We start from the raw sequence: 26,392 nt of genomic DNA on the forward strand, positions 1-26,392 counted from the left end.
CTGGATTTGTGTAGCACATACTTTACCTATTAATTATCAGATGATTCTAAAAATCTAAATAAAGGTTTTTTGCAATGTGTAATTATGACCACCTGCTACAACATATTCCACAGAATGTACTGCCTAGCCTTCCGTCTTTTCTTGCAAGTAAATTGGCAAAGCACCAACATGAATACTCTTGGTGCAAGAGCTGTTTAAGGTCAAAGTTTACTCCGCTTGTGGCCTTTAACGCAGAAGTTAAATAAAGGCAAATCTACTTCATGGTGAGTTCCCTGTGAAAGGATTTGCCCTTCACAAATGTCTGGAAAGCATCTGGCATTTGGTAGTTGCTACTATCAACAAACAAGTAGGAGCCAAGAAAATCAGCCCTGCAGCTGTAGAGTTGCAGGACACCCGGGGACCGCTGCACAGGCTCAAAACAAAGCAGACATTCACAACTGTATTCCTACACTGAATGCTGCTCCCTGTCCATGGAGGTACTGTCACCTCATCGCTTTCCAGCAATAATGAAATGGCAGCCACGGGAGCAATCAGGAATGCTAAGGCTGAAAGATGTAAACTGAAATAAGTCTACTTTTTCTTTAATTTTATATTTAAATAGTCCTCTTTCTTTGTTTCCATGGTACTGCATTACCCTTCCTTCTTGATCTTTTGCATATACGTGTTCATGTTATGCCTAGCCATCATTTTCTTCTGCCACCATGATGCATGCAACAGAAGGAATGTGGCTATAAATCCTAAGCCTTGTGCTCCTACCCATCGCATATGTGCTTACGATAGTGTAAGTGCCTATGGCCTTCCCCCATGTGCACCTTCCTGATACTGGCTGGCAGTTTTAGGGAGAAAGAAACGGCCACTGTGCCCAACCAGTTCTTCAGTGAAGTACATATGGTGAGATGAGGAAAATCATTTTCTAAACAAAATGAACTCACTTTTTTGCCCTGAGATTTTAATAAGTTCTTAATGGCAGACAGCATCCTGTATATTTATTCAGACTTCAGAAACACATATACCTCAGATGATACTTTAAATAAGACGTGGTTTGGTTTTGGAGGGAGGGAATACCCAGCAGTCTTGCTATATGTCTCTAACTACTTGAAGTTTCCAGGGTTACAGAACAGCTCTCGAGCTCCAAGGTGTCAGACAGACAAGCTTCAGTGTTCAAAAGGACATAAATGAAATTTAGACTTTTTCCTTCCCTATGTTTTAAAAAAGAATAACTAGTGAGAATTTGTGAGCACTGCAATTCATTCAGCTTTTGAGGCCCAGCACAGTGATCACATGATGTTCTGAGGTTTTTCTCCTTCCTATACATTAAATGAATGCCCTTCCCTGCAGATGGCTTGATAAATCCAGAATCCACTCATGTGTGCAGGTTAGCATATCCACGGGAAGACTGTCAGAAGGATGCATTGAAAGGGGCATGAAAAGATGCAGCTGAGGTCTGCACACTTACCATTGTTTGTGACAGTCATGAGTTGAGGTACCGTCTAGCTGGCTCCCTCTGTGGTTTTCACCAGTTAATACAAGGTGGCCCTACTCAGGATATTGAGAATAATATCCTTTCATATTGTGTGGTTACGTGTCAGTCCTGTGTCTCATCTTCCATGCTGCGCTTATGCTTTAGAGGTAGGGGAACAAATACGGTATTATGCTTATTTTGGTTGTCTGAAAGGAGCACGTGGCCTGGGGAAGAGCTGGGGTTATTAAGCACTGGGAGTCACGATACACGCTTTACTTGATGGTGATGGCTTCATTCCATGGGGGAAATCACTGACGCTCCTGGAGTCCTTGTAGCACAGTCGGTTTCAGGTACAGACTGGGTCTCTGAGCATTGTTGTATCAACAAGGTATGGTATCACATGGGTTTTTGTTGGTGGCTTCTCCAGCTGTTAATTCCCCTGTTCTTAGCCTCTCCCTCTCTGAGGAGTTCATCCAGACACCGTCTACAGGCAGGTTTTAGAATGTCCCTGGCGCGCACTGGTCAGCGGTGAATTATCACTTTAACATCAGTGCGAGTCCTTCTCAGATGTCACAGAAGTGCAGAGGTTGGCGCTGTGCTTGCCAGCTGTCTTTTGAGGACTACCTCTGATATTTACTGCTTATTCCAGCCATGTGTTTTCAGGAACTATTCTAGGATAAAGCCCTCTGAAGCTTTCTGTATGAACAAAGGTTTCACATACTGGTCAAATAAATCTCTTTATCCACGTTACTGCGCATAGAGGAAAAGGGACTGGGTGTTCGGAGTTCTGTTCACAGTTACCAGTGCAACGTTCGATGATTTTTTTTTTTTTTTTTTTTTTTTTTTAATGCGTCTGTGTTACCTAGAACAAGACTGTCTTTCATAGTAAGAAATATAAAAGCTGCCTTATAAAATTCTCAAGGGTGAACTCTGTACGTGTTGGTGCATTTGTTCAAGGTTCTGTGCCTTTATTGAAAACATGCTTTGTAAGCGACTGCTTTCTCTTAATGAGCAACCTTAGCCTCAGTACAGGTTACTAGCGCTGGCCTCTGCATGAGGCATTCAGGATCTAAATCTGCATGGCCTGCAGCTTTAGCGAGAAGCTTGTGTGCAAGTTCCTTCAACAGAAAGAGAAAGGGGCTAGGATGTCAGCTGGTCCACACAGTTCACTTAATTGCAGAGGGGTATGAGACAGGGGAGGGGCTGGCTTTTTCCAGCAGATAGAAATGTAGTGGTTTTGGCTGTGGAAAATCAAGCAGATTGCCTTCTGAAAGGTCCTGCAAAGAAACATCACTAGCAGTGGAAAGCAAAAAACTTCAGGCTGTAAGGAGCCAGTTGCCAATTCACCTTCCTTCTGAGAAAACAAAGTTCAAAAGGAAAACAAACAAACAAAAAACAAAACAAAAAAACCCAAACAAAACAAAAACCCAGACATCCCATGACAGTCACATCACAGTTTAGACATATACATATAATGCAGCCAGAGTATTTATTTTTTCTGTTATTAAAACTAATGCCTATAAAAGATGTCATATTGACAGCCTTGGAGACATAGGTTCTCTGTTTATCCACAGAATAGATTACAATACAGTGTAGCTTTCCCTGCTATTGCTTTGCTTAAGCTCCTCTGTTAATGTGCTTAGTAGGTAAGAACTCCAATAGCAAATGCTGGAAGAAAGCCCTTACCACCAAAGTATTTGGATAGATGGCTACTGGAATAGTTGCAACATGGCAACTAACTTAGTTTTAATAATTATTTGATTTTTTAACTATTATTATTATTATTATTTTTGTTGTCTGTCATATGCTTTGTATAAAATCAAGCTCTTTGGTTCGGGTACCGTCCCTCTGCTTCATGTTTGTACAGCCACTGGTACAAAGAATATTACTGTTAATGAACCGGTAACTTACCTGACTAATGGCACTGTGGGAAAAAGGAAAACTGTCCCAAGAAGTTGCAATCAACTAGCATAGGATTTCATCATTGCCTTTTCAGAAGAATTTTAATTTTTCTTTGCCATGACATTTAGAATCACATTATAGATGCAGTTTTAAGAAAATGTAACTATTGTGCACAACCCTGTGCAAACAGAAGTGAAGCGAACAGTGTATGTCTGAGAACAAACGTCTGGAATAGCAAAAGCTTTCTCGTTCAGAAGCAAATCCCTTTTCTACGCATGGGACTTAAAATGCTCTTAATAGACTTAAAATGTTCTTAATACACTATGTGTAAAGAACTTGCCTTCTTTAAAATAAATAAATGGATCATTATGGGTAAAAAGATACAAAAAGGATTTTTTAAAATATGAGTAAATTTTGTACAGATTTAATCAACTTAGTGTCAGCTGTGAAACACAAGGTCTGTAAAATGTAACTTCGATATTGAAAATGAACTATCAAAATCATTTTACAAAGGGTAAGTGACATAAGTAATAAAAACCAAATTTTATGATTGAAATGAAAAGTCGTTTAAAATCTAAGCCTACTAGGGATGCATATGTTGACACCAAAAGCAATACTACTTAAAATTAACAAAATTAAATTCTCAGTTTATGCTGAATATTGGGGAAAGGGAAATCTGCTGCTGCTGGATTTTCCATGGAGAAGTCTCATTGGGTGAAGTATTTCTATTCCTTTTATAAGGCGAGATGGCAGTTAAAAACTGTGAACCACCACCACCACTCTAAAATTAATTGAAAGACAAATATAAAGGGAGATTCCTCTCTGCTGCACACACCAGCAATTTTTCACCTAATATTGGGATCAGAAACCAATCTCCAGGTATTTTGTGGGGAAAAAATCTGCTCCGGTGTACTTTGGGGTGGAGTATGTTGTCAGTATTATGTAACAGTATATAACAGTATACGTAGCAGTACTTCATATATAACTACTTCCCTGGAACCGCGGAAGCTAAGCAGGCAGAGAGGAAGCTCCAGCCTAGTGATACAGCAGCTGTTACTGTTAGGGCACGAGTGGAGCTGAGCTCAGCTCTGGCCTACGTCATCTCTGCGTTTTAAATAGGCTCGTCCTCCTCCTGCCTGATGGGTGGTACCAGGCAGCGTGTGTCGGTTCTGAAAGCTGAATTTCCATATGCATGCAAAGAGGCTGAAGTATTAAGCGTCTCTTGTTTCTTTCATCTTGGAGTGTGAGACTATTACTTCTTTATGGGTCATGCTGTATGTATATACTTGTGTCAAATTATTTTTAGGACTGTAATTGCTTTCTCAGCTAATAGGAATTGATGCAATTACCCTATTTTTAAAAATCTTTTTCCCCTGCTCATCTTCCAATATGTGCCTTTTCTGCTCTGCTTTTCATCCCATGGGGAATTGCGAAGGAAATGCAGTACTGTGCTACAGAAAACTGATCTCTTGGAGGTTGTTTATCAGGCACAACTTGTTAACTTTGTTCCTTTCATGAGGCAAAAATAGAAATGAAACATTTCTTTGGTTAACAAATAAGAACTTAAATGAAAGTAAGGGTGAGAACGTAAGATGCCAGGAGAGCATAGGCCTGATTCTGAACTGGCAGAAAAACTACTAATCCTTAGCACAAATTTTCAAATTTGGAGTCAGTAAATGAAATGGTGATTAAACAGCGTCCACTCTCAGGTTCTTTATTCAGTCCCTGCCAGGAGAGGCTGGGTATAACACAAAGATGACACCTTTTCATTCCCAGGAACATCGTTTTTCTTGCTTTGGTTTTTGATTTTCTGGATGGATCCAGATAGTCCAGTCCCTAACTGAGGAGCAGCCAAAAGTGCTTTTCTTACAGGGAATTTCTTCTAGAACTTGTAACAATTGAATAGCTACAAACTTACACGCAGAAGAAAGGTGGAATTATTTTTGGGTTTGGTATATATGAAAGATTGCCAGGCCTGCCAAGTTGGGAGAAAACCAGAGACTGACTCAATGCGGGTGCGAAGGTAATTTCACTGAAGATAGTCCTCACAACTTCCTAGTTTCTTGCATATTTGTTCTTCCATCGTTTATTCCCTACCAGTATTCTCAGTAGTATACTTTTCCATGGTGGGTTTCTCTCTGTCCTGTAGAGGTGAAAGCTTTTTCTCTGCTTGATAAGAGAGGGTTTCATGGAGTTTTTTGGTTTACTTTTATCCATTTGCTTTAAAGTTGTTTTTTGTAACTTCAAAAACTATTGATATTTTTTTTCCCAGTGCCCGAAAAAGAAACAAGCAAGTAGGCCATAAGCAGATGAACTACAAACATGTTTTTACTAATGCATCTTAAATCACAAATAATTTTGTTTTCCATTTTTCACCCAGCCGTGATACTGAATGTTGCCAAGAGGCTTCTGGATCTAGCAATCTCACCAGTTTATATGGCAAATATATTTCAATTCTATTGGAGTTTTCTGTAGATACAGTGTTTGTCAGCAGCATGAAAATGTTTCTTTCCATTGCAAAGCTCAAGTCTGACACTATTCATTTGGTGTTTACGTACATCATTTTAGCAAAAATAAAAACAACCTCAAGAAGAAAAAACCCCACACCTAGCTTTGTGGCAAAACCAAAATCCAAGAATCTTTTGGGTTAAGTATTATTAAACCCATCATTTTCACAGAAAGTAAAAATAATAGAAGGTGCTTCATAATTCATTTGCTTACATTATCACACAGCAAAACAGTAAGCTGAACATCTTGTACCTTGCCGTGGTTTCCATAAGAGTACTATTGCCCAGTGTAGATCCCGGGACTGCAGTAACAGTGATTGTGCTGACCGCTGACCTCTGGAGGAAACCAGTACCAGATCCTTCGTACAAAAAGGAATCCAAACGATAAGTCAGGGACCAGCTGGGTCAAAGGAATTTCTTTACAATGCAAGGCACCTACAAAGTGGATATAGTCTTATCTGCTTCAGGATCTATAGCCTGCATTTTATTCTGTCTATTAGATTAGTCTAACTCTGCTGAACTGCTAGCCTCTGTGGAATTTTATAGAAATGAGTTGTATGTTGTGTGGTGGTGTTTTCTTCAGACACCCTTTCAAGAAGAGGTGTTGGAATAGTCACTTAAGTTGGGCAGACTGCCCAAGAAACTAAGGGGTGGCAGAATTGATCTTGAGCCTGTGTTTACCGAGCGTGCAGAGGGCAGCCTGGAGGCAGTCCTGGCCACCCCACAGAACGTGAATTCCGAAGCGGGGTCTTGGAAATGGCAGGCGTTGCGCCGGCCTGCTGCGCTGGGGCTGGCACGCCCCATGGGTTGCTTCGTTGCCGCGTGCACCTATGGACGCGCGCTCACGCAGTACGGGTGCTGCGTGAGCCCGACTCTCCCGTTTTCTAAAGATTACTTTTTCAGGTATTGGGTTATAAAAGAGAACTCAAATGCTTATTACGAGGGAGACAGAGAAGCCTCATTTTTGAGATGCACTACTGTATAAAACCTATTTTATAATATATTTGCATATGTATGGTAGTACATTGGTTCTCTACGTTCTTTATATACACATATAGATGTCATTATTGGTGTATATTTAGATACATAAATGTGAATATATTGTACATTTTGATATTTTATAAATTACTTTTTTAAATGTCCGTCACTAACCTTTCCATATATCAAACTTACAAAGAAATAATTCTTAACTGACTTTCTTTGCCAAGTGATCCACCTTAAAGTATTGAACTTCCTTATTGCTGAGATGTATAATGTTCTAAATAAAAGCATCCAATAAAGCTAACAAATACTTGAATTAACCAAGTGAGGAATTACTGCAAAGAAACATCCTGAAAGAGATTTGGGGGGGGGGGGGGGGGGGGGAGTGGGGGAAAGATGAAGGGAAAAATATGGACAACATAAAATATTCATATTGTCAGCAAACAAGGAGAAAATGTTTCATTTATAGAGCTAGACAGAAGCGATATAGGAAATAGATATGTTCCATGTAAATTTATTAAGTGCAACTTTCTCTCTCTCTCTCTCTCAGATAAAAAACCTCTTCATGAAATAAAATCCCAAAGTAAGTTATTTTTTTTCTCTTGTAAATATGATTTTTCTCATCTTCTCTGCCATTCTGTTTTATTTGTTGAGGAGCTAAATAAAACTGAAGGTTATATGAAAGGCTTTCACATCTACTGAAAGCATCTTCTTAGCAACTTTGTGATCATAGGTTTCAGACTAAAAATAGAAAAGTGACCGTTCTTTAGTAATTAGCGTGTGATTGGGAGCCCTTTCTACAGGAATGCTTAGCTTGAAATTGATCTCTTGAGGACTTGTAATTACAAAAAACCAAATTAATATAGGAGTTTGGCTTTCTTGGTTCAAATCTGGTTCCACTACTGGCTCTGTCTGATCTTGTTCCGCTCGCTTCGGCCTTGCTTTATCAACTGGTAAAGCGTGTTTATATGCTTTACCCTGTAAAGAGTATATAGATATCATTTATATACTGCTTTGGGAGGCTTCTATCCTGCACTCTCTTTCTTAGTCTTCCATTGATTTCAGTGGAATCTTAGTTTAGAGCAGCATGTTTGGAGTGAATGGACTAGCTGAAAGATTTCATTTAAAAAAAAAAAAAAAAAAGACACAATTTCCTCAAAACCACAATTTCCGTGAGGCCTCTCTGTTTTAAAGTGAAGACACTGCTTTTTCTTTCACGAACCATACACAAAGTTTTGAGGATTTCTGGCTGCTTAATTTTCAACAAAAAATTGTCTTTGAATTTTGACAAATAGATTTATAAACACATTTTTGGCTTAATATCTTTGAAGGACTTAAAACAAGAATCCAACTGTACTGAGAAGTAACGCATGCAATTGTACCTGCTTTGAAGACAGATTCTTCTATTATGTATTATAAAATAAGCAGGTTTTAAGTCTGAGTATTCCTCCAGGATGTAGGGGCATACGGTGATCAGAATATTTGAAATTTTATGGAACTTGGGCCCTAAATCATTAGGGAGACATTTGGAAATCCCAACCTTAGCTATGTTTGCTTTGAGCTCACATGCTGTAGACTGCAATGTCAAAACATTCTGCAGCAAAATTTCTGGCTGGCTTGAACGAAGCCTGTTTGGTTATCAGATCCCAGAGTATTCCTCTGTCTGATAAAAGGAGTTTTAAAGGAACTGCTCAAGTTCAAATCTGGGTTATCCACAGATAACTTTGTAACTATTTACAAAGCAATGTAACTAAATTGCAGCAAAAATGTGATGGATTAAAAATAATAATTACAGAGGAGCACAGTTATTGTCCAAGATGAGTGAAAGGCGTTTGGCTTTTTAAAAGCTCTCGGTTTTTAATATGGTGCAGTTACGTAGGGTGCATGGTAGCCACCCAGCTTCACCCATTGAATGGTTCCGAATGCGTAGAAAGCTTGCATGAGACTATTTCTCCTTTACATTTCCAGTTCTTAAGTATTTCTAAGGATACACAAAATCAAATTTAGGTAGCTCAAAAATGTGCTGTGGTTGCCTTGGCTGCTTGAGCCTTTCTAATTTTGTCTTGTCTTTGTCTCACTGGATTCATCTCCTAATCGGTCACGTACAATTGGTCTGTGTCATAACTTAGCTCAGGCAATTGATACGTTTTTGTTTGTTTATCTGCGCAGTTCCCATTTAATTAGAGAATCTTGAAAGACTATCAGTCAAATCGCTTTATTTTCTGATTTATTAAAAAAGAAACCTTAATGGAATTGATTTTAGCATATAAGATACCGAGGAGAATTAAAGGGTGTCTTTATAGCTGTGGGGTTAGAACCATGTAATACAGCTTGTTGCTATTCAGTGAAACAGGAACTTAGTTTAAGACTGCATGAATCATCATTGATGCAAAATCAAAGTCAATTATGAAGATAATTGAGAAACAACCTGTTCTACTAAATAACCTCTTACACGATTCTCTGACTTCTGATCCTTGTTCTTGAAGGCTGCCTATGTGAAGAATGGACTTCACGTTGCTAAGGGGTACCAAAAGTGAGAGTGATGGAAAACGGGGGGAGGATGGGAAGCTGGAAAAACCTTTCAGATCTCCTAGCAAACGCTAATGGTAGACGGGGGAAATGTATGCCCTGCATAGCTCCTGGAAAGCACTTATTGTAAATGAGATAATTTAATCAATTACGTTTCCTAATGTACTAAACCAAATGTTTCATTTTCTGCTCCTGCACATCTTAAATTATCTTCAGGTGCTTTATGAAACTTAATCATAGTTAATAGAAACTTCATTACCATCAAATGTGCTTTCAATAAATGTTGTGTAACAGTGTCAGGAGGTGGAGTGAAATATAGGCTACAATTACCACAAACATGTATCCTGTAACTGAAATGTATAAAAATCGTAGTGTTTTACGAGAGTCCCTACCTCCTCTGGGCTGGGAGGATACAGTTCATTAAATAGTAATTGGTTGACTATAAATGTTTTCTTTTTTAGTTTGTTTGTTTTTCACTTTGTTCCCTTCTGGGGAAAAAATAAAAGCAGAAAATTACCCTGCTCCCCAGATTTGCCATGCTTTTTCCTTTAATTTCTAGTCTCCAATGGAAAAGGAGTTATCCATAAGAAAAGACAGAAAGGGAAAGAGATTAAAATTACTTAAAAAAAAACAGTATTTCTTTCTAAAGAAATACTAACATCCTCAATAAAAATGAAAGTCCTTCTTAAGCAGTTGTGTTCCATAGGAACAATTCAAAGGAATATGATGTCACTCTTGTTTACTCTTTTAAGATAAAGCTATTTAAAAATCTGCTACATTCTGAAAAGGTTATCCTTTTCCTCTGAACTTGATGTGTTAGTTACTGGGTTTGGGGGCAGTTTTCTTCCCTTGCAATGGAATAGTTATGGGAACACTTGCATAACTCTTCCAGGTCTTCTGTGAAACAGAACAGTGACCGTTTTATTAAAGATAAGGAAATTCAGAAAGAATAACTGTAAGAGTTTTAAATCATATAATTTGTAGGAAAGTGTCAAATTCAAGTTCTAGGGATACTTAAAAGCCTTCACTGAAAACAAAATTCTTCTCTCCAGAAAAATTTTGCTTGAGTCAAACTGTTCTCATTTTTTAAAATTCTGTATTCTTGCTCTCATCTTTAACCCCCCGTGTCCAACAGTCTTGTGCAGTTATAAAATATAAAACTTAAATTATCTGACGTCTGAATTGATTAAAAAGAAGCTGAACTATTTAAGTAGATTTAGAGTAATAAATTACAGTTACTCACAGGTGAGAACTCGAGGTGTGTTTTATATTCTGGTGTTGATGGTGAAAGATCAACTCCTGTATTTGCTACCTGTTGCCATTACAGTGGCAGTAATTTTTTAGTGATAGGTTATTTCTGCATGTTTCAGACTTTATAATTTACTATCCCAAGAAGGTAGATGAGGTAATTCAGATTTTCAGCACTTTTCTGTTTTAAAGTAATGATCAAAACAGAAGAGTTAAAGATGCTTTATGAGGAAATAACTACCAGCTCACTACAGTTCTCTAGAAAGGAAAAAAACCCGCTTGCTCTTCAATTTCTTCTACCACTGGAGAGATACAGCGTTCCTTCTCTTGGCTTATTCGTTGTACTAATTACCCACAAAAATTAAGTGAACAGTAGAGTTTCATAATTAATTCCCTATAACAATAAAATAGCTTGGGAATAGAAAATTGGAAGAAACAGAAATGTAATTAGTTTCTGTGCTTTTCTTTCTGCACCTGATACTAGAGAATAAAATGGAGGTAAACCAGTATGTGACGAAGGCACTGGACTGGGATGCAGGTAGTCTTGGTTTATCTGAGGTATTTCCAGTCTTCCTTTGTGACCCTGTCTTCCTGCGTTTACTTTCTCCATCTGGCATAAGAGAATACGGGCATCTCCCATTGTGAGGTCTAATACATTTACATTGTCAGCTAACAGCTTACTTTCGAGATTTCCTAACTCCGAACCTAAAATGCTTAAAACTTTCTTTATAACATTTTTCAAGGAGGCTTCTCATGGAAAAAATGGGGGAAAAAAGGCATCAGAAAAAAAAAATCTTTTTCTCTAGTAATTTATTTAGTAGAACTGTGTGGCAATTGTAATGTTCTAAGAAGTTGGGTAAGAGCTGCTTACAAGGTTTTTCAGTTGTGATTACTTGTCGTGACGTACCACAGAAGATGGATTTCTTCTGAAAGCTGGTATTTGCATGGAAACTTTGTGATCTGCCCCCCCCTTCTCAGCAAGTTCTAAACATGTCAAAAATGGAATAGAATCATAGAGTCATTAAGGTTGGAAAAGACCTCTAAGATCATCCAGTCCAACCGTCAGCCCACCACCTCCATGCCTACTAAACCGTGTCCCGAAGTGCCACATCTACACGGTTTTTGAACTCAAAAACCTTTTTCAGTATGAGGTTATTTGAAAATTCACCAGCTGCAGAGGTATTTTCTGGGCTAAACAGTGGTCCTAGTAAAACTGATTTCAAAACATGTATTTTGGGATGAATGGGATGTTGGAACGTTGTATTTGGGGTTGACTGGGAACAGTTTGAGAATGGGGATGGAAAGGGTGTTTTCCATTAAGGAAGTTTGAGCCAAACAGTTTAGTTTACTTTCAACTGCCCAACTAGAAAATCAGTTACGTTGCTTTATTCACAGCAAACCTCCCGTGTGCTCCAGCCCACTTAAAGCAGTGTTTACGTACTCGGTTTCCTTGCTGCTGCAATTCATATGGCATTTCCCTTACGTTAGAGAACAGTCGGTACTCGGCTGGTGCGCTGGGCAGCTGGTGTGCCTCCCAGGAAGTTCAGCTCCTCGTATTGTGAGTTGTCAGACAGTTTACATAAGAAACTGGTGAGCCAGGAAAATTAGCTTTTCTGATACTGCCCACAGGTACTCACTTCCTTCTTCTCAATGGTCTGAAGTTTCATGTGCATTTTAAAAATTCAGCTAAAATAAAGTTATCTTTCTGCAGAAAAACATACGCACAACAGAAGCCTCCTCCCAAATACTAATTAAGTAATTTTAGTAATTGGCTATTTACTAAATGCTGAATTTAACTTCCTACCCTATTTCTGTACATTGCAGTTTATTTACTGGTATTGAGTAGTCTGGATTTCCTAGTTATTTTTTGTCACTGTCATTTGTTATAAATAAATGCACTTTCTGTACCAAGTGCTTCTCACTTGACAGCAGAAGCACCACATAGTAGGATAACAGATGATGTATAGGGTGAATACATGATTATCTCTTCTTCTAAACTGGAGTTTGGCATTAAGGTACTATCTAAGGACCCACTAAGTGTACTTGCCAAGTAATTTAATTTCATGGTACGTGGTCCCAAATCCCAGAAGATCTAGAAGAGCGGGACTGGATAATTCAATTACATAATATTGCAGGTTTCATTTGGATTCATTCTTTCAAAGCAATGAATCCTTCTTCTCTACTGTAAAAGTTTGAAGTCTTAGAAAACTTGGTTGTAAGCTTAAGGCATGGGTTTGATCACAGGGAAGGTTTGGTTTCTAACCTGTTTTTAAAGACTGAAGATGCTTGCAGGAATCCAAGAAGATATGTGGGATCTCCTCAGCCCCTCTCTGAGCTGTCAGAGGATGGACTGTTCCTTCTTATACTAAAGCTCACAGAGAGAATAAAGAGGGGGGAAGGGGAAATCTTCACTACGATTTTTCAGGGGACTCATGACCTCCTGGATTGGCTCCAGAATTCAAACCTAAAACTTCCATGTCCCTGGAAGCTAGCAATAGACGAGGCTCCCGCTGATACCTAACGCAGCCCTCCCTAGTTGCAGTTGTTCCACGTCCTCCCTTTAAGGGTTGATTTACCATACCTTGATGATCTCCACTGGGCTGGAAGGGGAAACGATGGCATACCTCAGCAAGCAGCCCAAGCTAGCAATGTGTGCTGATGAGAGAGAAGGCTATTTGGTGGTAAGTGCTCTGCTTCTGACTGTTACAAGTCCAACTCTCCCATTTAAAAAAAAAAGCTGCGAAGACCGTGATGCCATCCCTAAAGCAATGTAAGCTCACCTATATGGAGAGAAGGAAGTTTGCTCATGCTTTCAAATGCTTGCTTTTCAGTGTTCCTTTGTGCTCCGCTGTCCTGCTGTGATCTGCTCCACACTTATGTCTCAAGCTGCACCTCCCTGGCCATGTGGCTCTGGCCTGCTATGATCCCCTTTGCTCACGGCCGGCCAGTGCCAGTCAGAATGTTTTCGTGGGTGTTGCTGACTTGGTACCCGCTTTTTCTCCTTTCAGATATTGAGACTGCCAGTGACATTGCCTTGTACTCCGGCCTGGGAGCAGCAGTCATTGCTGTAGCTGTGCTGGTGGTTGGCGTTACCCTTTACAGACGGAGTCAGAGTGAGTACGGCGTGGATGTGATTGATTCATCTGCACTGACAGGAGGCTTCCAGACATTTAATTTTAAAACAGTCAGACAAGGTTAGTGTTGTGATTTCATTTTCCTCTCTCCAGAGCTCCTACTGCAAAGAGATACTAAGCTCATATTCAGTGACTGGCTGTGGGAGGGCATTCCGGCTCACTGCTGAGCAGATGCGTTGAAAGGCAGGGAAGGGCAGCTGCAGTCCGAGGAGCAGGATCTGGTGGTAAAAGCTGTCTCTGACTGCCTGCCACTGATCTGTCATGGCAACTTGGACAAACACATCATCTTTCATGACCACGCTCTAAGTGCTTTAGAAATACTGTCACCAGTTTCTCCATTGACATTTGTGACTTACAAAAAGCCCAAACAAACCAAAACAAATAAACCAAACCAAAACAAACCCAGAAAGCATGTCTGTAGTTCCTTCCTATTCAGTTACAGATCTTCAATTTTCTTTACTCCAATTAAGTGATTAGTTTTTTACCGTTAATTTGAGAAACCAACTTTAAGTATTTTTATAAGCTGCTGTTAGCATGCAAACATCCGCATTCTGAGGTCTGTGGGAAATAAATGTGTGTAAACATGTATTGATTAAAAAAAACCAAAACAAACAACTTCAGAAAGCCACCAATACAATAAAATATGGAAGAAATACTTACTTTGACTAGAAGCAGCACTCAGATGTTTTCTGGAATATTATTTCCTTTGGACAGAAAGGTGGGGAGGAATACAAATGGTGATTACTTTAAAATAGTATGTTTCTTTAATTCTGTACTGACATTCTAACATAGAGACCTGCCTTATTGTGGGTGGGTGGGTGTGTTGGTGGGGTGTGAAAGCATCCCCGTGTCTCTTCTCTCTTCGGAAAAGTGAAATATGTTGCAGAGTTTGGGTTTGGATTTTTTTTGTGGTGTTGTTGTTATAGTTACTTTATTTTCCGGGAGACATTCCTCACCAAGCAAGAAATTGGAAGAAGGGCTTGGTAGACAAGGATGTTTGAAGGATGTTTACTCATTCATTTAAAAATCCAAGCCTTTAATTAGCGTCATGTAATTCTCAATGACTGTCTCAAATAGTAACTTTCTCCTTCATTGTTCAGTTTGCCATGAAAGTCTTGTTTTGAGTCTGGGGAATTGTTTGTTTGACTTAATGTTTCAAAAGCATTAGTTCTGGACACTCTGAAAATATCTGAGTGTGCCAATTTCTCTTATCCAGGATGCTTTTAGTTCAGTTTCATTTACTTTGGGTTCTCTGTCTGTGGGGTTTTTAAGTAAGAGCATTTGTAAACTAAACAATTCAGCTGAAAAAAAAGGCCAGTTCTCTGTTCCGTTTGCTGAGAAAAGAGAGCACAGTATTGACGTTTGGACAATGGATAAGAGTGATCCAAATGTTATTCTTTGGAGAAACGTATTTATAATGTTAGCAACCCAACCTGCAGTCCCTTAAAGTGATCAAATTTTCAAGGATGCAGTACAGATAATTTCCAGAAAATTAGTTACTTCAGAAAACTTTTATTTACTAAGAACCAACCAACCAAAAAAAACCCAACCCAAACCAAAAAAACCCACGAAAAAAACAAACAAAAAAAGACCAAACCAGCTAAAGGATTCAGGCCCTAAATCTATCCATTCCTTCTCTTTTTTTCAGAGTGTTTTCTGAGCTAAAATGCTCCTAAATGAATAACTGTAGTATTCTTCCCTATGTTACTCTTGTCCCACTTGCTTTTCAACCCAGTTCCCCTCAGGCATGAAGCTATTGTTTCATGTAAGCTCACGGAAAAGGTCTGCAGGAAGATCTGTTTTCACCCAATGGGTTTTAATTTAAAAAACAAAAAAAAAGAAAAAGAAAAAAAGAAAGAAAAAAGGCACACGCACAAACCTGCCTCCAAACCAAGAAGGAAGTTCCTTCTTGGATTCATGCACTCTGGAGTTGCCCGAAGTGTGGAAAACATAGTGATCAAGTACCTGTTAGCTCTATTGCATCATTTCATCTGTTTTTTAACATTACCTTATGTGATTTTGAGCTCAGAGAGTATCAGGGAGGAAGAGCAAGTCAAAAAGGAAATGGTGGAGAGGTCAGAAAGAGATTTCAGATTTAACATCTTAATGGAGTAACTAAGTCCCTGATCTGCTTCATTCTACCAGGTAACTCCCTGCTTTTGAACTCATCCATGCAGCCGGACTTGACAGTGAGCAGAACGTACAGTGGACCAATCTGCCTGCAGGATCCCATGGACAAGGAGCTAATGACAGAGTCTTCACTGTTCAACCCGCTGTCAGACATCAAAGTCAAAGTTCAGAGTTCATTCATGGTGTCCCTAGGGGTGACAGAGAGGGCTGAGTATCATGGAAAGGCACATTCTGGAACTTTTCCTCATGGGAATAATAGAGCTTTTGGTACGATACAGGCTAGAAATAAGGCTACATATATTCAGAACCTGTCTTCTATTTCAACAAGAAGCGAGCTGAAGACAACTGCCATTTTTGGACACCTGGGTGGCCGTTTAGTGGTTCCAAACACAGGTGGGTAGATCCTTTCTCATTAAAAGCATACAAAATAATTTTAGATCAAACTTATTTTGCCTGATGTAGTGTTCTGTAACTAACTAAAAAAAGGGAAAGGAAAGTGGAGGCTCCCTTAATGCAAATTTTGGGAAGTAGAGCCTGTTGCCCACACAGGAGACAACTGATCAGAACAAAGCTTGGGCTGAGTAGTAAAGAGGCATCATGCCTATCTGCACTGTTATAAATCACTGCTTCTCTTGATGTCTTCAGCATGAAAGTCATATTAATCAAAGCTGTTGCTTACTTGGATCCTGAGCCAAAAGAAGGGCTCCCCAGGAAGGAGGTTGATATTGGATCAGCATCTTATATAATGGGGTCATATTCAAAGCAGAATCTACATGCATCAACATCTGACTGCCTTAACATTGTCAGGCTTCATTAAGTTACTGAAGTCTGCAGCATATTACAAACAGACATCTCTGGAGAATAGCTTCCCCTCTCAATGAAAACTCTAGTGCGACTTTCGTTAGCATTTACTCCTGGCTTTCTGGTTTTCTCTTTCTCTTAGCTTAACAGCTTGACAGGTTTCCGTAGTGGGGCACTTCAGGGTCAACTGGCATTTCAAGATTGGGCTATGCACTGAAACATCGCAGTAGAGATGCTAAATGTGCATTGTTTAAGAAGTAGAGTTTGTATTGTGACTTCAGAGTTTGGTGAGACCTATTTTAGACTTAAGGAATTGTTAAATTAGCTGAAAACGTACAGCACCAAATTAGAATCAAATAAAGGATGTTAAAATCATAGTCCTGCAGTATGTTGCACTACATCACTATGCTTGTATCATGCTGAATAAAATTCCTTATGTTGGATACTTCCTTTTTCAAAATGGCAAATGTAGCAAAATAGCCAGATACCACCATTGCTAGCTAAGAGGAGATCTTTCAAACTCTGGTGATCTTTAGTCACTTTAAATTCAACTTTGTTTTCATTTGACGAGTGCGTCCAGGCTTATCTCTTAGTATCCAGTCGAACTGAATACTTTAGAGCTTTTATCCTTCATGTTTCATAAAATAGGTACTTTAAAGGTTACCATAAAAAACGTGGTCTGTATTTAGAGAAGATTGATAACAGGGATATAATATTTAGCGTACAGTCATGTGCAACACATGGAACATGTTCATTTCTTCACAGGTTGTTTTTACGTTCAGGAATGAAGATTACAAAGGCAGAGGCACTAAGTCAGTTAAGCCATAAATGAAGAAGTCCCTCATACTATATATTTAGCTACTTTATATAATGATAGTCCCATCAATTACATTATGTAAATACATATTTGGTCTGCTTGCAATCTGTGTACTTCCTTCTGCCCATTTATGTAAGATGAAATTTGCTAGCCAATTGTAAATTATAGTGCAATCATGTTACTACTTAGCTGAGGTTCTGCATTGTGTCACATGTGCAAAGTAAAATCTAGTCTTCCTGTATTGAGTATGCTATACAACAGTTTAATTTCACTGGTACCCGCTGTAAAGCATCCTTGTTAACTTCTAATTTATACTAGCGGAGTAAAAGGAAAATCATATCACTTGGGTTCACCAGTTATTATGCATATGAACAAAAAGGTATGGTGATTTCCATGCAAATTCAGATTAATTTGGTTAGGTAGTCTCTCCATTATGAGATTCCTTGTGATCCTAGAATTATCAGATTTTATTTCAGTCAGAAAGGGGCAAAGAGGTTTCAAGAAAAGTTTAAACCACGATCATGTCTTGTAAAACAGGGAGCTATGCAGATGACAGGACGTGTACCGCTAAGAGGCATTCTGGCAAATAAGAGTGAGAGAGTCAACAAGTGATTAAGATCTTCCATAACTGGCTTGCCCTAACTGCCTTTCAGAAACTGGCAAAGGCTAACTTAAAAGTTACCAAAGGCACACGTGCTTTTGAATATACTTACTATTTAAAAAAAAAAAAAAAAAAAAAAAAAAAAAAAAAGGAAAGAACAATTAAACAGGGAACAAAAAAAAGAGATTGTTCTGTTGCTACATCAGGGTAACAAGGCCATGGAAAGGACTGGGATTACAAACCACTCTTGCTGGAAGCCTTAAGGAAACAGGTGATGGTACCTTTTGTTTCCTTAAATTATTCCCTTTTGTGTAAGTGGTGAGGTAGACAAAGAGTCCGCCTGTACCCAAGGATGAAGAGAAGCCTTCAGTGACATCTAGACTATGAATCCAGTGTCGTTTAGTGACACAAAACAATGGGAAGTCAGCTATTTAAAAGCTCTGTTGGAGCAAGAAGTTTTTAAGCATATGAGTCTATATAATTCCAGGCTCTAAGACATTTAAATATTAATAACTATGTGGATCATATTAATAACGTATTTTCCTGTCATGTGATAATGTTGTAGTCAGAACCACTATTTCAGAGGAGCGTTCCTCTGCTCTAGCAGATGGCCTTTCTAGGTCTTGTAAATCAGAGGCCAATTGTGCATTGTTCTTTCCATTCAGCGCCTTTCCCAAAGGTAAGTTCTGCCTTTGCTCTTTTGTAGGAGTCAGTTTGTTGATACCACATGGAGCTATTCCTGAAGAGAGCTCATGGGAAATCTATCTTGCTATCACTCAAAAGGAGTCCAGGTAAGAAGTACGTAAAACACACACGCACATCCAGAATCTGTGGAACTCTCATTTAATGCATTTCTTGTCAATGCTGTCTAAAGGAATGGAATGTGCAAGAGCCACTCCATCTTCCCTGTTGCTGGTGTGACCACACTCTTGTGACACATGCTGTATCTGTATAAATGACAGCAAAAATGATCTTTGTGTGATGCTTCTGTGGAATTATTGGAATAATTGAAATTGAATAATTGAAACATGGAATTATTGCAGCTGCTGTTAAAGGATGGGATAGGTCAAGGAGATGGATGAATGGTAAGTGCTGAACTCTTGAGTCAGTGATTTTATCATTTTTGATTTGCAGACTTATGTCATGCAAGTCTACTTACAGCAGAGGTGCTTTCATTAAACAGAACCTTTGGGTCCACAGACTCTCATGCAGACAACAGGTTAAAATTCACTATCCAGGTCATCAGTTTCAACAGCCCTATGGGTATGTAGGTACTGAACTGTTGTTACTTCATGACAGATGTTTGGTAGCCTAGATGATGAGAGTAAGTGAATGCTCAGGACCGTTTCTTACATTATTTCGTTTTATAAATCACCATTAAAATCTGTTCCCCAGCTGGGTTTGCCAGCACCAGCTGATGAACAGTGGAAATTAAACTGCACTTTGATCCTTAGGGGTTTTTTTCAACATTGCATCTGGTGGGACAGGAAGGTGATGTTTGAAATACTGGTGGACTTTCATAAATACACAAGGTAGTTCTCTGAGGTTCTCAAGGTTTCAGCTCTGTCATATTTATTTCAAAGACAAGAAGGAAAAAGGAAAACAAACAGAAGAACTATGGTTTTGGCAAATGCAGGTCATTGGGATTTTTTGTGTTGGTGCATCATGTGTGTTGCCAATGTCTGTCGTACAAAAGAAACCTAGCTCATTTCTAGATGCTTTTAAAACTTTTAAAATGCTCTGTTAGATGCACAGTACTAAATTCTGTTGCCAGCTGCACATGTGGGTGTTTTCATCGATTCCACTGCAATCACTTCAATTGCTGTCATTCTGCATTAGAAAGACAATGGAATTTGGCCCAAAGTCACTTGCTTTAGAATGGATCTTCCCCTTTATTTTTATGAATAAACACAGCCAGAGAAACAGACGGTTTTAGCAGCTTTGGATAGCTGTTCCCATAAAAAGACTTCCTAGCGGCTTTAATTTTCACACGACATAGATTATAAAGAATCAAAGTGCTCTGCACTCTCTTTGAGCCTGACAGATCACACATCAGCAGAACCCAAGTTTAGTTCAGTTAGCTTGCTTGGTTCACTGGCTTTCGGCTAGAAACTGCTCAAACCCTACAAGAGAGTAGAATTACAAACTTGGGATGTAACTGAATGCAATACAGCAAATGAAGAGGGGTTGTTTAGTCCGAGTGTAGCATTCTTGCTAGACTAACATCTGGATTCAGAGGGAAGGTAAAGCTTGTGAAATGCTAGCTGTAGTGTTGATTGAACTGTCAAGACTGGTAGAACATACTCTTCGTTTTTAGACCTCCGGTGGTTGTTTTTCTTCCCTAAGACCATTTTTTTTTGTGGTGGTGGTTTTTTTTCATGAGGTAAAAGTTTGCATTATTTAGTTTCTAAGATAAGTTTATTCTACAGTGAAAAGAGGACTATTACATTTGGTTCTCGGCAAGTTCCCCGTGAATTTAAGGGACTTGAGAGATACTAGGGTTTGCACTACTCTCCTAAGAGCTGAGGTGAAAAGTGCTACAAGAGCTTGGGGTAAAAAGTGCAACCATTCATTAACTAAATAATGTGTCTAGTTGCCAGACTGAGATCTGGAGTGGCCCACAGTGCCAATACTGCATCAGGATGCCTCAAAATGCACATGAAGAACTAAAATGCATTTGAAGTTGAGTCTTAAACATCTTGTCTGAAATTACAGTAGTAGAAGAACAGGAGAGAAAAACAGGAATTTGATCTCAAGTTACTGTCTAGACACTAAGTGATACTTAAGATTACCTCTCAAATTACTACACCTTTTAGTGTTATTAATGACTAGTCATGCTGTCTACTGTCAGTATCAAACCTCCACCTATTGTTGTAAATACTTTTCCCAATTCCTCTCCCCATGCAAGCATTTGAGTTCAAACAATACATTAGAAACTCCTCTATCAGTTTGTTTTGCCCCCATTTCCTGCTTGTGTTTTCCAGGAATTTGTGTCCTTTTGTAGGTAAAATACAGGTAAGTATGCCGTCGCTTAGCCTCTTGGTGAGGTATTACTCTGGAAAGCCTGCCACCGTCATTCTGGCTTATATACTTTATTCAGGTATATTCCTCCCCTCCTGGTTTAAGGAACCTTGATGTTCCCCTTAAAAGATTAAGTGTCAGCAAACACAGAACACTCAGAAATCTTGTGCTCAGCCTTTGACTTGTGCTCGACTCTGGTGCGTATCATTTAAGGCTTTGTTTTCATTACCACTACCGTATAGGCCACCTTCTTCACTTACTGTTTACAATGGGTTTTCTTTATTTTGTGACGCTGTCAAATCTAAGCAGAGTCAGTCTAGTGCCTGGATGAGACCTCTCAGGAATATACTCATATTCCAGGCAGCAGAGAGAGCAATTTACATCCTTTCTACAGTACTGTTCGCCTTGGCACCCCTCCCCTTTTCTATGCCAGATAGAGCTCTACTGCTGCAGGTAGGCCTCTACGACTAAACAAAACTTCTCACCTCCTGTTGTCACTAAAGGTAGGTAATGATGGTTTTAAAGAAAAAAAATCATTAAAGCCAGAGTCCTTCCCCATTTAAACCTAGAGAACATCTAGGTACCTGATGCCAACTTCTAAAGTAGTAAGGTATTCTGTGCCCTTAAAACTGTCACGTGCTACTCTTCCACACTTCGGAACAGCCGCCTTTCAGCAGTGGACAAAGCAATCTCTGTACAGCAGTGGACAAAGCAATCTCTGTACTGCCCTTCTCTGGAGGATAAATGACTGCTAAATCTCCTGAGCTTGTCAGATGAAAAGTGACAGGGATAATCAAATGTTATTTAATTGAAATGAGCTACTGAAAAGCACTCTACAGTCCCCCTTTCTGCGTTGTTGCCAGAAATCAGCTGCTGCACCTTGTGCGCATCTCTGCAAGTACAAGACCATGTATTCATCCAGTGAAAAGTGTCAATGATACTTTAAACTCGCTGAGGAACTGGTATGTGCAGATTCTGTAACAGAGCTCACGGTAATTTTGTAACGCGGCTTTGCTCCACTGAGGCTTTTCAGTTACATTTTCTGACCCTTTTTTCCTTGCTCTAATCTAAACTTCTCTTGAATTAATTTCTTCCGGTTTTGATGTTGAGTCTTCCTGCTGCTCCTAATTCTGCACGAGGCTGGCAAATTGTAGTCCAGTAAGTGCACTGACAGAATTTATTGGTCCTACCTTCGCATCCAGTCTTACAAGCTGCAGTGAGGCGCTCCAAGCAATATTTTTGCAAAAAAAAAAAAAAAAATCTCAAATAACTTTCTTAGCTTTCTCAAACTATCCTTTCATAATTTACATTCCAAACAGAGCTAAATGAATAATCTGTAGTGTATACTTTAGTTAGTTAATTTAAGGATAATTTCAGGAGACATTGGTCCCAGGGGAAGAGTGGTTCACTGACCAAGCATCATTTTGAGTGCTTGCGAGAGGAGCAGTTTTCAGAGGCAGTAATCAAGGGCAGGTTTGTACAACTGGAGACAGGAGAGGTGGTTGTGGTGCTTTACAGCAGTTATTTCTCTTATCTCCCTCACTTTAAATATACATTCAGCTAAAAGCACTGAAAAATTGGTCGGTATATCTGAGGAGATGTGGAAAGAAGAAAATAACTGCATATACAGTAAATATTTACTTACAATAACTTATAGCCAAATGATTGCTGGAATTTTCCTTTAGGAACTGAAAGATACAGAGCTGCCTATAAATTTTAAAGCCTAGAAATATTTTTCAAAACTTAGTGAAATCTGGTTTTTTTTCCCTCCTCTGATATCTGAACTCCTTTGTGAAAACTTTCATATTCCGTCCCCATCTGCTGCCATAGGTTTTTGATCATTTTCAATGAAAGATTAAGATATGTAAAAGGAAGGAAGAAAAAAAACCCAGCTGTTTTATCTGCAAGGGTTCTGCAGAAATGAATTAAAATAGGTTAATTAAAAACAAGCAGCAAATTTTGCCTACTGTTTTCCTTTTTTGTGGGCAGAAGCAGAGGCAGCAAACCAAAGATTATCACGGGGAGATTTTTCCTTCCTTCTTTAAAGTGAAATTCTATAAAGTGAGACGAAAGTAAACGTTCTTTTTTTTTCCCCATCAAAATACAGTATTTTTCTTCACGTAGTTGAGGCAAGATTGATGTATCTTTCACCTATCTGAAGCGGGTGGAATAAACCAGACTGTTCTAGATTGCAGTGCTGCAGATTGCACTGACACGCAGGGAGCCTTCTCTTTCATTGCCCACGGGCTTCCGTGTTCCGAGGGGGGGAGGAAATGCCAGCAGTTCCGAACTAGTACCTGATTTGTACGTGTGGATGGAAGGTGATAGAGTGAAGTACTGAACCACGCTGCAGAACTGCTGTACGAGCACGCGGTCTGTCATGCAGATATCCCTAAAATGTACGTGACTCTTCCCCTGGACTGGCACAATGCTTGGATGTGGAGGAAGGGTAAAACAGTGGATTAGAGAAAGAGGAAAGATTTTCTTTACTTCACGAGTTGAAGATGTATCACCATTAAAAATTAAGTAGCTCAAGTTGTAATTTCTGAATGAAACCTTGTCCACATCATATGGTAATCAGTGGAATTTAATTTAATATCAAAGTTAATTAGATCAGTAGAGGCTTACAAGAAGGAAGTCCTGTGTTGTTCTTGTAGAGATTTGAACTCACCATAATAGGTACCTCATGCATCTTAAATGTGTGTGAGAGAACAAGGATCGTTTGTTCAGATTTAGATTATTTAGGGCTAGTGGGTTAGCTGTCACTTCTAATCTTCATTTAGCTCTTGAGGTAGGTTGGTATGAGATATATGTTAAAAGACACAGAGGAACAGAGATGATATGGGATCTGATAGAGCTATGCTGAATTCACTGTCACTTTGTAGTGGAAGAAAAAAAATCCTTGTCTGTGCACTATAGATACTGTGATGAGATTACCAGCTGGTTTTGCTGTAACTTGATACAGTCCTCTGTGGAATGAAAAACTTGGATCCTAAACAGAAATCACATTCAGGTTTGAAAATTCTTTAGTGTCTCATGTAACTGAGCAAATTGGTGATGGACCTGGTGGTCCCTCCAAAAAGACACCAAACCAAAAGGTCTTAGGGACACATAAATGGGCTTCACTGCATACATCCTCTAGGATGCTTCTTGCAGCTAGAATTTCCTAAAGAACCGCTGAAGGACTACTTACAGAGCGAAATAGCTAAACTCAGCCTTCTCAAACACCATACGCATGCTTTGATGCTGGCAGAAAGTACAGGTTATTGATGTTTGTGAAAGAAACAACAAAGCCATTGATTCTGGCCCAAGCGAGAATTCGAGTGAAATGTCTCTTGCCTCCCTGCGTAATTCTGACTTCATGCTTAAGCCAGACAGACAAGCAGAGCTAGGTTGGAAGAGAGATCGCTATCTGCTGGTTTGTTCCTTGAACCAGCATGCCTCAAGATGCGCCGCTGCAGGGAATTACAGCTAGTGAGTGGTTCTGTGCAGTTAGAAATTGTCACTTGGTTAACAGGACTGGGATGTGTAAATCTGTGCACCGTTGGCTGGGAGATGATCTTGCTAGTTGTGTCCAGCCAAGAATCCGCCAGAGCCTGTAGGTAGCTTGCATGGAAGGACTCCTCACCCCTAGGCCATTGTTAACATCCCCCCATCCCAAATTCTCCCCACCAAGGAGGCGGGTCAAGTGTACTACTTCAAGAAAAGTAAAACAATATTCCAGTAGATGTGACGGCAGCTCTGTGCAGATGATAGCACCAAAATACTTTAGGATTCTACTAGAGATTGCGTGTCCATTCACAACAGCCTGTTCTCGAACCCCAGATGCTCATCAGGGAAGAGCTAGCACAAGGGCTAGTGTGTGGCTATTGTCTTCAGAATGCTAGTGCTCCACAACCACCTGCTGCCAGCACACATGCTTAAAGAGGTTTTAGAAATGGAAAATAATTTAAAAATACATACTGCAATCCAATTAGATTGTTATGAAGGAGAGGAATGTTTGCCAGCTGTGGCAGAGTAGCTGGTCTTACTGGGGTCTAGAAATAAGATGAGAACAGCTAGAACAAAATCACTAGAAGCACCGACACCTTCTACATGGCGTGACACTTCAGCTTTGAGCTTTCCTTTTTATAGAGGGACCATAATACTCTGGTTAAGAAAAATTTCAAAATTATAAGAAAAGGAGATGTTGGAGAGAGGCAGGCTGAAAAGCAGCAAATGACTATTATTATATGCTGAGCATTATGAGGAGATAATTTCTGCTAAGTCAGCACACTGAGGACAGTATCTTACCCCCCAAAAAAATTGCCACTTACCCAATGCTCTTCAAGTAAAGGGGGGAAACCTTGTCGTGTACTTAAGTAGTTGGGGGAGGGGGGATCTGCTTCTATATATGGCTTTTACATGTTGCAGTCATGTGCTAATGAAAAAGTAGATGTTCTTGAATGCAGTGAAAGGTTTGATGTTCCAGTCGGAAAGGGTGGATAATCCAGTCATCTAATGATAGAACCTACTGACAGGGTTGGAGGATATGAGGCATGGGCAAGTATTTGGGATCCTGCATTCTGGTCCCAATTATGTTACCAATTCACTTTGAAGCAGTAAGTAAATGCATGTAAAGCTCTAGAAAATATCCTTAATGCATATCCTTTAATGCATGTAAAGCTCTATAAAATATCCTGTGTGAAAACTGTATCAAAGAGAAAAATGTCAGTCTGCAATTAAATGCAGTGTCCTTGTCGAATGTGGTCTGTATTCCATACTTAAATAACAAGGTTAACTGAGCTATAAAAGAAGGCAGAATCTGCCCTGAAATATTTGTATTTTTCCTGATCACCGTTTTTTTCCGTTTCTCCTTTCTTGCAGTTTTTCTCCTACACCACACTGTACGCCTGTCATTTTAATAGTACGTTTCCAATACCGTACCGACTGCAATGTGAGAAAAGATGAGAATAGCCAAAGTGATTCTTAATTAAGATGACCATTTAGTCACCTACAGTAGAAGCAGATTATTTTTCTTTCTATGTGCCAGTATAAACTGTAAAGATTTGGGTCCCTGAATATATAGAAACCCTCACACTGCATTCTTCCATCAATCATAAAGTTGGGAGTTGTACAAGTATATTAGTGTGTTTGGTTAGTATCATACAAAAACTTCTTATGAGTTTAGATGGACTAAACTTTGTAAATTGTGAATATGCCTCTATATTCTAAATATTAGAAAAAAGCATAACCGAGATGCAATGATTATGAAAATAC

The 26,392-nt window shown here is 39.2% G+C and overlaps 1 protein-coding gene across 1 annotated transcript in view; it reads left to right on the forward strand.

Annotated features, from left to right (window-relative positions):
* The window catches only part of UNC5D (unc-5 netrin receptor D), an 86,250-nt gene that overhangs the window by 39,688 nt on the left and 20,170 nt on the right, over positions 1 to 26,392 (forward strand). Inside the window, exons 7-10 of the mRNA XM_075523580.1 lie at positions 7,403 to 7,435; positions 13,638 to 13,823; positions 15,909 to 16,286; positions 18,819 to 18,903. Of these exons, the coding sequence (XP_075379695.1) occupies positions 7,403 to 7,435; positions 13,638 to 13,823; positions 15,909 to 16,286; positions 18,819 to 18,903 (682 nt within the window). The remainder of the gene's footprint in view (positions 1 to 7,402; positions 7,436 to 13,637; positions 13,824 to 15,908; positions 16,287 to 18,818; positions 18,904 to 26,392) is intronic.

This window comes from Mycteria americana, chromosome 23 (assembly GCF_035582795.1).
Source record: "Mycteria americana isolate JAX WOST 10 ecotype Jacksonville Zoo and Gardens chromosome 23, USCA_MyAme_1.0, whole genome shotgun sequence".
Classification (NCBI taxonomy): Eukaryota; Metazoa; Chordata; class Aves; order Ciconiiformes; family Ciconiidae; genus Mycteria; species Mycteria americana.